Source organism: Nelumbo lutea, chromosome 3 (assembly GCF_056320005.1).
Source record: "Nelumbo lutea isolate HS-2025 chromosome 3, American lotus-T2T, whole genome shotgun sequence".
Classification (NCBI taxonomy): Eukaryota; Viridiplantae; Streptophyta; class Magnoliopsida; order Proteales; family Nelumbonaceae; genus Nelumbo; species Nelumbo lutea.
This window is the reverse complement of record NC_142686.1, coordinates 9,925,822-9,943,162: the sequence shown is the minus strand read 5'-3', so window position 1 is coordinate 9,943,162 and position 17,341 is coordinate 9,925,822. Positions and strand designations below refer to the sequence as shown.

The 17,341-nt window shown below is 39.7% G+C and overlaps 2 protein-coding genes and 1 long non-coding RNA gene across 4 annotated transcripts; all 3 read left to right on the top strand.

Moving 5' to 3' along the window:
- The first annotated feature begins 1,232 nt into the window (after positions 1-1,232).
- Positions 1,233-4,220, top strand: LOC148862841 (CASP-like protein 4A3). Of its 2 annotated transcripts, XM_088976898.1 has the most exons (4): positions 1,338-1,981; positions 2,462-2,597; positions 2,705-2,856; positions 3,708-4,220. In XM_088976898.1, the coding sequence occupies exons 1-3, from the start codon at positions 1,482-1,484 to the stop codon at positions 2,807-2,809; spliced, it is 741 nt and encodes a 246-aa protein (XP_088833024.1). In that variant the 5' UTR covers positions 1,338-1,481; the 3' UTR covers positions 2,810-2,856; positions 3,708-4,220. The 2 variants fall into 2 exon arrangements, with proteins under 2 accessions (XP_088833023.1, XP_088833024.1); XM_088976897.1 differs by lacking the exon at positions 2,705-2,856 and having other exon boundaries at positions 1,233-1,981.
- A 991-nt stretch (positions 4,221-5,211) lies between these two features.
- Positions 5,212-8,378, top strand: LOC148862840 (uncharacterized). Its single transcript, XR_016110818.1, has 3 exons — positions 5,212-7,066; positions 7,153-7,566; positions 7,642-8,378. It is a non-coding gene; the product is annotated as an uncharacterized LOC148862840 (long non-coding RNA).
- Positions 8,379-12,605: 4,227 nt separating this feature from the next.
- Positions 12,606-17,073, top strand: LOC148862839 (NADPH-dependent alkenal/one oxidoreductase, chloroplastic-like). The gene is made up of 4 exons (XM_088976896.1): positions 12,606-13,423; positions 14,132-14,455; positions 14,554-14,713; positions 16,618-17,073. Exons 1-4 carry the CDS (start codon positions 12,977-12,979, stop codon positions 16,881-16,883), a joined length of 1,197 nt encoding a protein of 398 aa, XP_088833022.1. The 5' UTR covers positions 12,606-12,976; the 3' UTR covers positions 16,884-17,073.
- Positions 17,074-17,341: the final 268 nt, after the last annotated feature.

Below are 17,341 nucleotides of genomic sequence, written 5' to 3'. Positions count from 1 at the left end.
ACGTGTTGTTAATCGGGTTTTACAGATTGTTAACAAAAATCACAGACAGAACTCGCACCTGGATGGCTGGTTTGGGTTTTTCTTTATGGTTGACTACTTCCTTTGGTGGTAAGTAGGTCACTGTTAAAGTCCACGCGTCAATTTCAAATCTTATGTTTGATAATAATTTAATCAATAAAGTGGAATCTGTGAGTGTGAGACAGACCCGCCCGCAGTACCCGCCTCATGGCTCACATACGTGGTCGTAGCAGTTAACCAAAATTGGGCTTTGTCTAGGCTTCAAAACAACTTATACTGTTACAACTAGTTTAATTAATTAGGGAAAATGTTCAAAACTCATCATAAGTTTTCAGCATTTCTCATGAACTCATCATAACTTTTTAAAATGTTTAAAACTCATCATGTCACTAAGTTTTTATTTTCTAAAATTCATCTTCCATTAGTACACCGTTAATATTTCTTAACATAGGTATCCATATTAGCATAAATAACAATTTTTATGACTAAATCACCTGAATGGTGAGTTAAAGGAAAATGGTCTTTTTCATTTTTCAATTTTCCTTTTTTACATTTTAGTGCTTTATTATAATTTCTATTTTTTACTTTTTTTCTATTTTCTACAATCTATAAAATTTTCTGTATCTTTTTTTTATTTATTTGCAATTTCTGTGCTTTTCTATAATTTTTGGTGTTTTTTCTATAATTTTGTTTTTCAATTTCTATAGTTTCTATAATTTGAATTTTTTTTTGTGTGCAATTTTTATGATTTTTTATATTTTCCAATTTCTGTGTTTTTATGTATTTTATATTTGAAAATATTTTTTAAACTTTTCCTTTTTCTCATATCTAAATATTAAAATACATGTATATATTTTATATTTTTCTATGAAGATTAAAATGGTAATATATTAACAGCTATTAACCTCTTTAACGTCAAATTAATGATATGATGAGTTTTAGACATTCTGAAAAGTTGTGATGAATATGAATTTTTGACAATTTTCCAATTAAATTAATGTATCCATGAAGAAGGCAATAAGGAAAGAGAGGAATGAGGAAGTGAGTGGTGGCTTCAGAAAAGTGGGCATTTTGTTCTCTCTCTATCTTTTTCTTGCATAGCACCTAGCACTTTGGTAATTTGTTGGGTAATCTCAGATGATGCTTCCTCCTCTTTTTTTTTTTTCCAACTCTTCCTTCTTTTTTTATTATGTGTTACGAGACACAGAATCTTTGACAGTGTTTCTATTTCTCACCATGTCTATGTCTGTGGTGGTGTGGACCCAGGACCCACCCGCAGCGACTTACATAAATTTTTATCTTACTACTTCGGTACTTCCCAAGCTCCAACTGTTCAAACATACGCTACCTCCCTCCCTCCCTCCCTCCCTCCTCCCTTGCTTGCTTAGAGACTTAGAGAGAGAGAGAGAGAGAATAAAGGGAGAGGAAATACACAAGCAATCATCTCCAAACCACAGATTGAGATGGCTTCTTCACCACACCGGTCACCGCCAGAAGAAAAATACAACCCACCTCCAGAAAGCCCACCCCAAGATAATCAATCAGAGAAGTCTCCATCCAAGGCGATCGTCGCCGTCGAGCGCTACTCTCCGCTTCGGTCTCCCATTCCTAGAGAAGAGAAAAAACCGGTCTCGCCGCCGGCGGACAACGTGCCTTCATCGGCGACGGTGAAATCCCTTTCTCCTGTGATCGTGGTGAACCGGTCTATCCGGGAAGAGTTATCGGTGGCGACGAAGGTGGATTCGGGAGGAGACGGGCGAAACGTTGAAGAAGGAGGTGAGAGGCGATCGAGGGCGTTGTCATCCATTCTTCGGAGGTCGAGGAGGGAAGTGATGGTGAAGAGGGCGGAATTAGGGTTTAGGGTATGTGCGGCCGTGTTCTGCTTGGTGTCATTTTCGGTCATGGCCGCCGACAAGACGCAAGGTTGGGCCGGTGATTCCTTCGACAGATACAAGGAATACAGGTCGAACTTCTCAAACTCGTTTTTGTTGAGCTTCTATGTTCGTTTCTGCTGAAAATACTCCCCCAAATGTTCTTTGTTCTTCTAAGTAACATAATCAAAACCCCTGACGAAGGCGGGATTCGATCCCAAGTCTTCGCTACAGGTTACAGCCAACAGGAGACCTTTTCTGTGAGCCAACCACCTGGCAATATCCAGATTTCGATATTTACGTTGTGACCTACGATCCTAATTTATTATTATTGGTTTATTTGTTGTACAAGTACTTTATACGTTAATAGTTTTGTTTTGCATGAATTTTTATTTATTTAGGCTGTGTTTGTTTCGAAAGAAAAGGTAAAGAAACCTATGACCTATAGTTATCTTTCCCTTTATTTCTCTATCCTTTTTCTTTCAAACCAAACACTGCCTTATAGTAACCCTTCCTCACATGTGAGTGAATGATTTGATAATCTAATCTGATGTACTGATGGGCGATGGCAGGTATTGCATATCCGTGACCGTGATTGCATTTGTGTATGCTGGGTTTCAGGCGTGCACACTCTCCTACCACATGATCACCGCTAAACATGTCATCCCTCTTCCACTCCGCTGTTTCTTTGACTTCTCCATGGATCAGGCAAGTTTTTTTTTTTTTTACTAATTTTGATAATTGCGATTCTTATTACTAATGTGATATTAATTAATTTTGTGATTTAATTATTATTATTTTATTGTTTCGGTCAGAGGTATTCCTATGCAAATGCAAGGTTGCAAGAGGCCGTGACGGTGTCAGCACGGGCTTGCCCTGATCGAACCCGATCTCCATTTGGCCGTGCTGACGTATGGTGACCCTTTAAAAGAGACCGGATCTGCTCTTCGTACCTGGCGCTTTACACGTACATCCTATCATACATTGGAAACATCTCTTCCATTTATTAATTATTATTCACGAGAGATGTTCCCAATGAAGCGCTCATTTGTGAAGAGCAGATCTTTCTATCTGTTCATCACAGAACGCACCTCATAACTCCATCCTACTGTGAATAATAACACAAAGGACGGAGATATTCCCAATACAGGCTGTAAAGTACGTTCTGTGAGGAGCGGCTGTGGGCCGGGTACCTGAGGGAAAATTTGAGAATCTTTTGGGCCTGTTACAAAGGATTCACTGAATTTGATAGATAGCACTCCTGTTTTACTTAGGTGTGGGAACAATCATTTGGCTCCAACACAGTCGTAAAGATAAAAGTGTATATATGGCCCATACGGCCCACAACCACTTAATCTGTCGTTGTATTTTATGACTGGCGTGGAACAAAATGATTTGATCCCACAAACAGCTATCTAATTCAGCTAATGCGTAATCATCAGGGTGGTTCCATTTAAACGTGTGGCTTTTTGCAAAGTGGATGGATCTGGGGGCCTATGATCTGACTTGCCACTGCCTAGTTTTGAGAGTTGGGACCCATCTCATGATGGAATTGGACCTTTTAAATCCCTACCTATAACCTACCTACCTAGGATTAGTGGAAGTGGAGATGGAGGACCCATCCCCTCTTTGGTTCCTGAATCTTAAAACAGGGACAAGTGGAAGATATGGGCTATTGGGCTCCCATCCTGTTCCTAAGACCGATGACAGACACCCGGGTAGGAAGAAAGGGAACAACTTTGGAAGATAATTGATCAAAGCCCCCACCCCATGTAGAAGATGAACTGAAGATGGGTAGTCTGTTTTGTAAATGGGCAGATATTGACATATCTTCTGATATCGGCATCATCATCGGCGGCGACTCGGGTGGATGATTGGCAATCCAACTGGGGGAAAGACGAGTTCACAGAGATGGCAAGTGCTTCCATCGGGATGTCTTTCCTTGCATTTATCGCCTTCGCTTTCAGTTCCCTCATCTCCGGCTATTACCTCTGTATTCGCTACTCCACTTAAAAAATGTCACTAGCCCTGTCATCTTCCATTTATATATTTATCCAGTATCTCTCTTCTACATGTTTTTTTTTTTCGCCATTTCTCTGGCTTTAGAGAAAATGTTGGAAAAGTAAAAAAAAAAAAATTCGCATTCAGTGCCAATGCGAGAGAAATTCCAAGTTTTTTCTTTGTACACGCAACACATACGGCCACGCATAAAGATAGAGAGGATAGAGTTGTTTTTATTTTAGTCTCCAACAGTGTCAGTATGTATATACTTGGTCAGTTGCTGCCATATGGAAACAATTTATCCTAATTATTTCTGATTTGGGAACCAAATGTTACTTGTAAAGTTCAGATTCAGTAGTGAACTTAGTGATTCACTACCCAAGAGCACGGTTACTGGCCACAACGTAGAAGTGGACCCTAACAATACAAAACACCGACTAAAAAGACACAGCACAACTAATAGATCAAACCAAACACTAACTACCAACATTTAAACCCGAACAAACAAGACACGAAGAACAATTTAAACTATCAACTTTTAGACGGTTTCTTATCAATCAGACTGGAGGATCAAATAAAATGTCAGCATGCCTTGAAAATCCTTGACCTATAACTTCATACTCCACAGTTTCCAGCCCTTTGGAGAATCTGACTTCAAAGTCTTGACACAAATGCTGAATATCCTTCATTAAGAAAATAGAATCCTTAGGTTAGTCTTCCACTCTATTTTTAGTGCCCATTAATCAAGATCAAAGAATGACTTTTCATCCGATTCCAAAATAACTTTTCTACTACTACGTTTTTCTTTCTCTTTTTATATATTTTTTAACTTTTTAAGCAAAAGGAGACCTTTCATCAAAATAAAGACATGCAGTTAGGGGTGAGCATTATTCGGTTAAAACCAAAAAAATGAACCGAAAATTTTGGTTTTTGTTTTTCAGTTTTTGATTATTTTGGTTTTATAAAATTGACTTTCAGGTTTGGAAATTTGGTTAACCAAAAAAACCGAGACTTTATTATCTATGATATATTAACATATAATATATATAATATGTATAAAATATATTATATTATGTATTAAAATATATTATTTATTATATACATTGTATAATATATTATGTATTAAAATCTATGATGTAGAAAAGGTATGGTATGGGAAGAGTTTTGATCAATCAAAACTCACCCATGAATTTTGATAAATAACACCCGATTGGCTACCACATTTATGATTCCAATTGATTGGTCAGAAGTTTTCCAGATATCTTATCTTTTCCATATCATAGTTGAAACCATATTTTTATATATAATATATATTAAAATATGTATTGATGGTGCGTGATCTGGATCCTCTTAACTGGAAGATGATCTGAACAACACTTGCGTGACAAGCTTGACCAACCTATAGGATATTAGATCAGAGAACCCGTGGTGGCTAATCCTGCAAGGTTGCTCTGATACTTAAGTTAGTACAATATTATGGATGTGAGCTGAATACTTGAATGCTAGAGTGCTAGTGAGCAAATAATCGCGTGTACGTTCGTTTTGAGGATGAGCCTTGTTAATGAATGACGTGAACTCGGGGAATTCGGAGTCCGTTGGAGAAGCTTCTAGAGTCGATTACGTGGTGCTTCAGTTCCTTGGCCCCAATCTTGCACCTCGGTTCTTTGGCTCCAAACTGGATCAGGTACTGAGGTGCCTTTATGATGAGGTGCTCAAGGTCCTGAGCTCCCGAGTTGCTGGCAAGGCTCCCTTGCTGAGTTGTCATCCTAGTGGCTGATCGCGTCAACATGTACTTCGGTTGCTAGGTCAAGCCAACTTACCCCTCATCAATTGCCCCCCATTCCCCGTGCCAGGGGTCGCAACCCCGATGCAGGGAGTCCATGGTCTGCGCAAGTAGGTTGGCTCGATTTCTTCTTGGTTCACCTCTCAGTTTTTTGGTCGGACCGATGTAACCCATGCGGGTTAGTGGGAGAAACCAGATCGTGTGTCGGGGACGTGTCGACTCGGCGCGGTTTATAAACTCCGTGGACGCCAAAAACCGTGCTCAACCAAAATCTTTCCTCGAAGGGAGTGCAATCGGTTTTCATGAGAGTTGTAGGATCACAACAATCTAAACCGTCAGTTCCTGGATATGGTGGCTATAAATAGGGGGGACCTAGGCCCCTTTCATTCGTCCTTCAAAGTGCATTCGAGAGTAGAGGTCACGCATCCGTTCTTCAGCTCGCGTCTTGTATCCGAGGTAGATCACTTCTTCTTTCGTCTTTCGGTGAGTTTGCCTTATTCTGTCCCTCTTTACTTTGAGTTCGCTTGTTCATTTTTTATTCATTATGTCTAGCCTTAGTTTAGATAGCCTTCTAGATGGGAGTAGTGAGTCCACTGGGGCCGAGGTGGGTACCTTAGCACAGACTGCGGGGCTTCATCCTGTTGAGGTGGGCACTTTGGCACAGGATGAGGACCCCAATCCGTCTGAGATAGTCTCACCTCGGCAAGAGCGAGAAACTTCTAGCAAATCGGCCTCCTCCTCACATCGAGGTCGACTGCCAGACAGCTTCGGTCCGTCTATAATGACAGCGGACAAGATCCTATCCTTGGTTGATCACTATAGACTTCCTAACGATCTCATTTATATTATCCCCTTGGGCCAATTTCCTTGGGATCACAGTCACGACGAGATCGTGGTCTTCGAGGAACAACTCATAGCTGGCCTTCGTTTTTCACTCCACCCTTTCATAGTCGAGATCATCAAATTTTTTGACATCGCCATCGACCAGCTCCACCCTAACTCCTTCGTAATATTGTAGGTACCATCTCCCTTTTTCATGACTATAATTGACCTCTTGTCCTCGACATTTTTTCCTCGATCCTTTCCATAAAAAAGAATTCTGTCTTTGTTCTATCCGAGCACAGGCATATTTACTACATGTCTCCACGCCCCAGGTACAAGTTGTTACACGAGCTCCCCAACAAAGTCCCAGCTTGGAAGAGGCATTATTTCGTAGTTTGTAACACGAAAGGGTGGCCTTTTCCAACTCACTGGAGACCTGCCATCTAGGACCCCGATGTTAGGCTAGATAAAAAGGTGCAGGAGGAAGTCCGGGCTTGGGCGAAGCTAGGCTTGAAGTTCGAGAACTTCGTGACCGAAGAGAAGCTCATGCAGGCCGACCTAAGTCCTCTCGGTAGGTCGCTAACTATTGTATTCTTTCTCTTATTTTGTTTTACTTTGATGACATTGCCTCTAACTCTATTTGTTGCTTTGCTACAGTTATCATGGTTGACTTCTCTGTTGACGAGCTCTTCAAAGGAATGCAGAAGTGCAAGAAGAAAAGAGAGCCTCCAAGAAGGCCCATATTCAAGTGGAGGTTCCCACTTCGGGCGTTGGTGCCACCTCTTCCGAACCTCCATTTGACACCGAACATCCCCCGGTAATCGACCTAGTCAAGGAGGATCAGGATAGGGCTTCCCCATGCCAATTGCCTAAGGAAACTACATCCTCCAAGGCCCCCAACCAGCTCAGGAGGCCATCCCATCGAGTAGCGACGTCCCAACTCGGAGTGTCTTGAGCCCGAATCTTGGTCTCCTCAAGAGCAAAAACGCAGTCTTCCCTGAAGAGGTTACTCGGTGGGCCGAGCTACTGGCTGTGCAGCTCGGAGAAAAAGCGGCGACACACTGCATGGTGGTATGTAACCAACCTTCAATCTTTTTGTACTTAGATTTTTTCTCAGTACTTATATCTCGTTTCTCCTCTTGTCAGGTGAACTCTTCGACCCATGCTCTGGTCTACCAGTCCGAGATGAATTTAAAGCGGGCTCTCGAAGCCGAGGAATCGATCTGAACCTAGCTCACAGTGAGAACAACAAATTATTGAGGGATGCACGAGCTCATAAAGAACTATTGGTAGTTCTGATGGTGGAGAAGGAGGAGTTGAAGGAGCGCAAGGCAACCCTTAAAAGAGAGGTCCAGAACCTCGAGGATCTGGTGAAGGAGCGAACTGACATCCTGCTTTGCTCGATGGAGGAGGCAAAGATTAAGGCCGTCGAGGAGTATAAGTCTTCGGCGGAACAATGCGAGTTATTTTTCGAGAATGGGACGACGGACTACCTCAAAGGCTTCAAACTTAGCAGGTGGTTGACCTGATGTGAGTTTCCTCACCTTGACCTCAGCGCTATTACCACATCAAAGATCACCGAGGAGATGGCCCTCGAGGTAGCTAAGGACCCTGACTCCGAGGAGGAGGAGAGCGGCGACCTCTTTGGCGAGGAGACTATGGAAGGGGATGAGGGAGGTGGTGCCTCCGACGCCGCCAATGATCTCATGGAGACTGATCAGCCCACCAGCATTGCTACTAGGGGCAAAGAGCCCCGGGACGATTGATACTTCTTGCCTCTTTTCTTGGACTTCCCTACATAGTGTATGTCCCGAGCCTCTGAGCTCGGTTGTAGTTGTTCTTCTCTCTCTCCTACCATGTACTCAGAACTTTTTGTTAATGAAACATAATGATCCACATAAATTTTTCTAACTATTGGTTATCTTGAACTTTTTATTAGTTATCCCGAAATTTTTCTAAGTGTTGGTTATCTCGAAGTGTCAAGATAACGAGTTGGATTCCAAGCAGGAATAACCCAGTATTGCTATATGCTGAGGTGGATGGACATTGTAGGGTATGTACCTGATTTGTCCATGCACGAGCTACTCACTTGCACAAGTGGAAGAGGCGATTGGAACTTGTCGCGCTTATACCGGGGAGGCATTTAAGACTTATCTTCCCATGCCGAAGAGGCGACTAGGACTTGTCTGCCTATGCCGAGGAGGCAATTAGGACTTGTCTACCTATGCCAAGGAGGCGATTAGAGCGTAATCAGCCTGAACGAGCCTTGTCAGTCCTATTTGCCCCTACAGGTTGAGCCCCCGCGGGAGCCGGCAGCCAAAAGACTACAATCGCCCTTGTGGGTTGAGCCTTTCAAGGTTCCAATGTGATATGGCAACCTGCAGTTAGTAAAGCTGCCCCCGCAGATTGAGTTCCTTGTGGCTTATTGTAGGAGTAGACGACCAACACCTTAAAGGACTAACATAGTGCAGCTGTGTCACTGACCCACTATTTAAATTCCAACATCGACGCACAAATTCTGCATGCATCCCATCACTCTTGGGTATCTTGGAAGTCATCTCTCACACCGAATGTTTTGGAGGAAACTGAGTAAGGCGCAAAGATTGGCCTATGTGCACGACTACCTCCTAGGACTTCAGAGCAGTTAAGTACGTCTTCCTAGGCGCGTTGTGTGATACCCATGCCAAACAATGCCTATATAAAGGCCTTACCTCCAACCTCAGAAGGTATGCGCGATTTAGTGCATTGTAGTTCTCCTTGTTCTCAAACTCTCAGCTCACATATACTATTACTGGCTTAAGCATCGGAGCGAGCTCGTCGGGTTAGCCACCCAGGGTTCTTTGATACCTCTATTTCCTTGCAATTCGAGCGATCTACTTAACGACAGGCGTTCAAATTGCCCTACAACTAGGAGCTTCCAGATCGCACACCATCATGTATAGTATTGATTTGAACTGAAATAATAAAAAACCGAAATACAATTTCGGTTTTGATTATTTTGGTTTTAATTCGATTTTTCATTTAAAATTTTGATTTGTTCAACTTAATTTTTAATCGAATAAATCACTTGCTCACTCCTACATCCATTCCAATCGTAAATCACCACGGCACCATACCGAAAGCGGAAAGCCTGCATCAGAATTTACTTCGAAGTTTGACCCAACCTGGTTCCGGAGACCGCCAATGGCAACTATTTTTTATCACTTGATAATGGCTTGGACACAACTTTCCTGATGTCCCTTGCCGGAACCCGCTTACTAGATTCTGAATCGAATTATGTATACAACTTAATGCAGATCTCAAATGTAAATTAGCTTTAGAGTAGCATATTTCGAGTTAAAATCAGCCCTGATAAGATAATTTTCCACAACGTCCCATAACACATACCCACTGTGTATTGGGAATATCTTCTGATGATACCTCATCATTTTTTATACTACCATCGGAAGATCCTAATATGGGATATGCTGTGGGGTGTTGTTGGGGGCTAATTTGAACTCGCATATTTCATTTCTAGTATTACAAATGGACCACAAAATAAATTAAAAAACATAAGAAATCAAAAGAAGGATCTAAGGAATTTGCCTTTAAATAATCACAAGATTCAGCAAGCCAATACACAGAGTAAATATTATAATCAGAAACATCAGCTTTTAAACTAAAATCACTACCAAACCAAATTGCTCTAGCTACAACATCACAGAATATTTGACTTAAACCAAATTGGTAAAAACATAAGTCTCCTCTGATATTTGACTTAAATACTGAAACATTCCCTTATTTTTTAAATTGGATTTAGACCTAGGATGGCAATTTTCTCATTCCCTTTGGATACCCGACCTCCCTGACCCGATGAGATGGGGTCAGGGATGAGATTGATAGGGATTCCCAACTGGGGTTGGGGTCAGAGATGTGGAATGAAGTACCTGCTCTGCCATGATTCCAATTATGTGTTAAATATTATTTATATTAAATATATTATACTTATAATATTATTTATATTATTATACTATATAATCAAAATATATTTAAAATATTATTTATATTTTAAATTTATTTTTTATTTTAAGTAAATTTACTTTTTAAATACTATTAATTAATACATTTCAGAAAGTCTAGCCCCTGCGGGAAGCCCATCTCCTTTGGGGATCCCTAGTGAAGATCGGAATTGGGGACGGGGTTAATTTCAAATTGGGCTCGGGGGGACGGGAATATGATCGCTGCCCAGAACCCACCCTCTGTCATTCGTACTTGACCTCCCCCTCTTGGATGACATCAGCAGACAAAACCCTCCCATCTATTAACACTCCATTCATATTTATTTAGTACATAACATCATGTGTGGTTTCATTTAAAAAAAATCCAGTTTTTCCCTTTATTACTTCTTTGCTTATTTGGTTGTCTTTATATATGGACAGAAACCTCCCCTCACCAAGAAAAAGGCAACCTCAGAGAAGGGTCTTATTTATAACAAAATTGATATGTTTTTCTTTTTTTTTTTTGCAAACAGTTTTTTTTTTTAAATATATAAAAACAAATGTGAACGTCAAATGTACCCTTTTGCGCTTAGATTTATGATTTCAGATTAGTTTTAACTAATTTACAGGTAGGAAGATAGGTGGATTAGTGGATAGATGCAGCTCCATCAGCAATCAAGTTCTCATTATTCTAAGGTCGAAGATGATGGGTTTTTTTTTTTTAATTAATTAAAAATCAATTTAATCTCAAATTTAACTAGGGATATATTAGTCATTTTTCTTAATCCATTAGACATGACAGTTTATAAATTTAAGAGGGGAGAACTATGTCCAATCGACAATATCAGGAGAGGTTTAAAAAGTCTTTAACTCATTCTTTTTCAGCTCCATTTCAAGACCCATCTTCTCCAATGCCTCTACCTTGAAGATTTCCATTATAAGTTCCATATACATTTCCAACACTTTTTTAAACGTGTCATCTAAGCTATTTTTCAAATTCTCTATTCTCACACATACTAATGGCTACATGGTATGCAGATTTGAAAGTAAATTTATCATTTTGGATCTGGGTCCCAAGTTAGCCCATCTTCCCAATTGTGATTGCCTGGACGAATGCTTTTAACCTTGAGGCAATATTGAGTACGGATATGATTAGTCACCTCATTTTTCCACATTTTTCCAATAATATGATCACCATTTATCTTTGGAACGCATGGGTCACCCCAAACGTCTATCTCCTCCCATTATTAACCGCCCATCTAACTCCAAAAATTTGTTTACCTGCCAACAAATTCTTCCACCCCATTAGCCTTTCTCAATTAAAGAATCATGTAGAAAATTTTTCTTCAAATATGCTGTTGAGAACAATTTTGGGATGAATACGTTCATATCCATGTCTTTCATTTTTGTCAAAATAAAATAGGAGATAATTACTAATTTACCCACTTTTTTTTGCGTTTTTTGTTCTTTTTTGAACCTAGCAGCTGGGCTAGGGGCTTGTAGGGATTAAGAATTTAAGACCCTTACATAGATTTCTTTGGGATTTCCTTGAGGGGCTTGTTACAAAGGCGGCTCACAGAATCAGGGCAAGATGTTTTACATCAAACTAGCTATTTGAAGTAATGCAATCGAGGAAAAAAAGAGAGTAAGGGTTTTACATGCTTGAATATGTTTTATATGTTTGATTTTATTTTAAAAATTTCATTTGAATACGTCTTACATGTTAATTTTATGTATTTTAATTTTAGATAATAGGTTTTTTAGAACATTTATTTTAAAATTTAAGTTTACATTTTTAATTAATATTATGCTTAATATGTTTATCTCAGAAATGCTCTCAACCGCATAGCCTATGCTGTTTGGTCCTCAACACTAGAATTTTTTTTTGACATTTGTCCTTTAAAATACAGGTTCGACTATGTTATGAAAAAGACATAATATCTGAAAAAAGATTTAACAATCAATCAGAATCATAAATGTTATTTATCAAGATTCATGAGTGAGTTTTAATCGGTCAAAACTCTTTCTATACCATATCCTTTTAGTATCATACATTTTCCCTTAAGATACTCTCAACCTAACCTTGAAAAAATTAAAAACTATAAAAACTACTTTTATCCGATCCCAATAAAATGGGGGTGTTATCATTGGTAACACAGCCGAAACAATCACCTTCAACCAATCCGAATTCCCCTTATTCTTTGTGGTGAGACCGTGAGATGTTCCCAATCCAATGCACGATTGTACTTTAGGTCCCGTTTGGCATTATTCTTGTTTATTTCTGTTCGTGTGGAAATTCTTGTTCCGGAACATTTCCGTACGAACAACTAACTAATGGTTATCATTCCTGATTAGTTACACGTGGTTGCATCCGAGGCATGCACACGTGTGCGCATCTCGCAGCCACGATAATAAAGCGAAATGCGCTAAGCTTATCAACGCTTGTATGAAAGTAAGAAGCTGAGAAGTTGAGAAGGGCGGGAGAAGATAAGCAGGTGCAGGTAATGGAAGCTCTTCTTACCACCACAACCCAATTTACGGCCGCTCACTACCACCCTCTCTCATCCACCTCAAGGCCGCCGCTGCCACCCCATCACATTAGATCTTTCCTTTCTTTCTCTTCTACATTGGCAGCAGCAGCAGATATCAAAACAAGTTCGACTACCCGTCTTCGAAGGAACTCTTCTCCTCTTCCTCTCAGAGTCTCTGCTAATTCCCAAGCTGCCCCTGCTTCCGTAGAGACCTCTACGATTTCTCCCACACCCTCTGAAATGAAGGCTTGGGTTTACGGGGAATATGGAGGTGTCGATGTTCTTAAATTTGATCCAAAAGTTTCCATGCCTGATGTTAAGCAGGACCAGGTTTTGATCAAGGTTGTTGCTGCGGCTCTTAACCCGGTTGATGGCAAGAGAAGACAGGGGAAATTCAAGGCAACCGATTCCCCTCTGCCTGTGAGTTCTTTCTATATCCCATTTTGTCTTTTGTTTCTCTAAATTCTTATCATCTGTAACTTCACCCTTGGGATTTCTTACTATTGAGCGTTATATAAGTGTTCTTAATTGGGGTTCAAAAAAATTCTATTGCACAAGAGGATTTTACTGGTATTCTATCTAGATGTTATTGCAAGCTGGTCCTGTATTTATTTGGTTTCTTGAACTACACATTCTGGAATGGACGTTTTAAAGCCGTTAATGATGAAAATTGAAAACCATAGTTGTCCTGGGTTTGAGGTTTGAACAAATCAAATCGCGAAAAGGACTTTTTATTTTATTTTATTTTTTCTGACAACTCTTTTGCTTTTTGAAGAATTTATTAATTTTCGTGACAGCTGTTAAATGAATGCTAATTTGTTGCTATGATATCTGCAAAATACAAATATTTGTTTTTCGTTCAAACTACAGAGTAAAAGCAAAGCAGTATGGTTTCACCTAATAATGTGAATTATGCTTGTTAATTTTGCGGTTCCAGCTCTCGTAGGACACCATGAGTATATGATTACTAAGGGTTGAAAACTAAATGTGGGTTCTCCTCAATTTACTTACATGTTTAACTTCTCTGCTTTCTATTCCTATTTCACGGTATATCTACTGAATCCTGAAATATTTCTCAAATCTCTTTGGTCATTTTATCTTCATCTTTTGAATGGGTTTTCGGTGTAGACTGTTCCAGGCTATGATGTTGCTGGTATAGTGGTAAAGGCGGGCAGCCAAGTGCAGAGCCTAAAGGAGGGGGATGAAGTATATGGGAATATCAATGAGAAGGCTCTGGAAAACCCTAAACAGTTCGGCTCTTTTGCAGAATATACTGCTGTTGAGGAGAAACTCTTAGCTCCAAAACCCAAGAATCTGGATTTTGCTCAGGCTGCTAGCCTTCCCCTTGCTGTTGAAACTGCATATGAAGGTCTTGAAAGATCTGGATTTTCTGCTGGGAAATCTATTCTTGTATTGGGTGGTGCTGGTGGAGTTGGAACTCTGGTAATCCAGGTAATTTCTTCACTCTCTTTCTCACCGTCATTGAATATTTAGATGATTGTGTGGATTCAACGATCCATACTTATTTCCCCTTTATATTTGTTTGTCAGCTAGCAAAGCAGGTATTTGGTGCCTCAAAAGTTGCAGCTACATCCAGCACAGGAAAACTTGAGCTGTTGAAGAGCTTGGGTGCAGATTTGGCCATTGACTATACCAAAGAAAACTTTGAAGATTTACCGGAGAAATTTGATGTGGTATTTGATGCAGTTGGTAAGCTTCTAAATGCCATTTTCTTTTGTATATTTCTCTGAGAGGATCAGAATCAAGTGAATTTTCAATTTTGTATTAGTCTATTTATTATTTTATTAATATTTTTGTGAATATATAATTATTATTTTATTAATATTTAATAACTTATATCTTAATATTTAGCATTAGTTTATTACTATTCTATTATTTTTGTTTTATTATTTTAAAATTAATTTATTATTATTTAATAGTTAATATGATAGTATTTTATTATTATTTTAATTATATTATATTAATATTTTATTATTTTATTATTATCTTATTATTAATTTAATAATATTTTATTAATATTAAGATTTTGAGTGTTTCTTGTCACGAGTTATTTACTTCTCTTGACTCGGGCCTAGGGGAGACTACAATGGCTATTCCCCATTTGGGGGATTCCCATCCCAAAAATGTTCAAAATATCGATACGGATGATATACCAGTAGGGGCATATTGGCCTCCATGAAGCTCATTTCTCCCATATTTTTTAGTTTTTTTAAACCTGGTTCTGAGGGGTGATTTAAGGTCCATCTACCGGTGATTTAAGGTCCATCTACCCCCTGAACTAGGTTAAACCCCGAAACACCCCCTTTAGGACATATCAGGAAGCCCCCAATACGATATGTATCAGCCAATACATATCAAAATTTTGAACCTTGATTCCAACCAAACAAATGGTTGGAATGGGAATGGCCCATTCCAATTCTCTTTCCAGGCAGAGGGAACCAAATGGACCCTAGATATATCTAGATGAAGCTTCTCCTTTCTGGGGAAGCTTGCTTAGCCTTTAAGTCAATATTTCCAATAAAATACAGGAAATGGGAAAACATCCAAGTTTTGTAAGGCTCCATTTGGTTTGTGGGAAGATTTGAATGGGATGGGAAAAGAAGGGATGGGATGGTGTAAAAATTGATCTTTCCATTGTTTGGTTTATATGGGAAAATAGAAAGAAAAGTACCGAGAGAGATGGGAGTGCTGAGAAGGCAGATCGCTGCTGCCGAGAGTTGCAGTGGCGACCAGAGAAAGAGGGAAATGCAAAGGGGTGAATAAAACGGCGATCTGAAAAAGAAACAGATCTGGTTTGTTGTCGCCGCACAGTGAAGAAAACAGTGAAGGATTGTTCCACCGCCGCCTCCTCTGTTCGATCAGGGAAGGCAATGAATAGTATCTGGTTTGTTGCCGCTGTCAAAAGGAATGGAGACTGTTCGCTGTCGTTGCCGTCGCCGCTGGTCCGTGGTAAGGAGACTGTTCTTTGCTGGTTCGCAGCCACTGTTGAAAGGAAGGGGACTGTTTGCCGTCGTTGCTGTCACTGCTGGTCTGTGATAAGGAGGTTCGTCGTCTTATTCCAGTTGAAGAAGAATAAGGCACATCCCTTCAAATGATTTTCTCCGAATCATTGATTTTGGGATCTCGCATCCCACCTTTTTCTCATCCCCCTCTTTCCCTCAAAACAAATATGAGAAAAGAGAATATTTTTGGAATATTTCATTTTTCTCATCCCATCCCACAAACCAAATGGAGCCCAAGGAACAAAGGTAGTGTGCCGTGTCCCTCATGTCCAATGTGAATGCATTAATAGGGTATTTGAACATGCTGCATGCAAGGGTCGGATGAGTTCCGCGAGTACTCTATCATGTGAATCAAAGCCTTCTGTGCGTTTAGAAAAGGAAAAAAAAGAAGCCAAGAGGCAGAAGAAATAAAAGATTAATGAATTACATCTACAAATTAAATTGCCAATGTTATCCAGTCCGATCAATTTTTGGCATGTAGATTCCATATTGAATTCATTCAGCTTTTCGTTTTTGTATTATTCCGATTTTGATTCTTATATTTGACTAAGAGGGTGGATTCATTTTCTTTGTTTTGAAAAAAAAAAACAGGACAAGGCGATAAATCAGTGAAGGCAGTAAAAGAAGGGGGGAGTGTGGTGGTGCTAACAGGTGCTGTGACCCCGCCTGGTTTCAGATTTGTGGTCACTTCCAATGGGTCTGTGCTGACGAAATTAAACCCATATTTTGAGAGTGGGAAGGTGAAACCCGTTATTGATCCCAAAGGCCCGTTCCCATTCTCCCAAGTTGTAGAAGCGTTTTCCTACATTGAGACTGGCAGAGCTACCGGTAAGGTGGTCATACATCCAATCCCATGATTAAAGGAAGCAGTTTTCAGGATGTCACTACCATTATCCCACTCTATTAAAATTAAAAGCACTACCTAAACATGTAAGAGGCCTCTAGATGCTTAAATATGTACAGTGCAGTGTTTGAAATTTTGTATCTACACTATCCTACTCTATTTCAATAATGCCAAAATTTGCATTTGGATTTTTTTTTATTGCATCTCATGCATGAGTGTTAGGGAATAAATACTTGTATCCAGAGACCTCTATTAACATTTTAAGCTTTTAGGTTGAATGATTCTTTGAGATGACATTAGAGTCTATTTGATATCAAGTATTAAATTTCCGTATCTCACATTATAATTAATTAAATTTCAGTATAAAGTATAAGTGGGCCTATGCTTGTCCAAACTTCATACCTGGTGGGCTTTGGCCTAAGGGGGATGGGCAGAAAGTCTTGCTTAAACAGTATTTTTCTTTATTCTTGT

Bases quoted from the DNA above. Each gene is read 5' to 3' on its own strand.
- LOC148862841 (XM_088976897.1), top strand. From the start codon at position 1,482: ATGGCTTCTTCACCACACCGGTCACCGCCAGAAGAAAAATACAACCCA. The intron at 1,982-2,461 runs GTCGAACTTCTC...GGGCGATGGCAG, and splicing joins GACAGATACAAGGAATACAG to GTATTGCATATCCGTGACCG. The intron at 2,598-3,707 runs GCAAGTTTTTTT...GTAAATGGGCAG, and splicing joins TTGACTTCTCCATGGATCAG to ATATTGACATATCTTCTGAT.
- LOC148862839 (XM_088976896.1), top strand. From the start codon at position 12,977: ATGGAAGCTCTTCTTACCACCACAACCCAATTTACGGCCGCTCACTAC. The intron at 13,424-14,131 runs GTGAGTTCTTTC...TTTTCGGTGTAG, and splicing joins CAACCGATTCCCCTCTGCCT to ACTGTTCCAGGCTATGATGT. The intron at 14,714-16,617 runs GTAAGCTTCTAA...AAAAAAAAACAG, and splicing joins TGTGGTATTTGATGCAGTTG to GACAAGGCGATAAATCAGTG.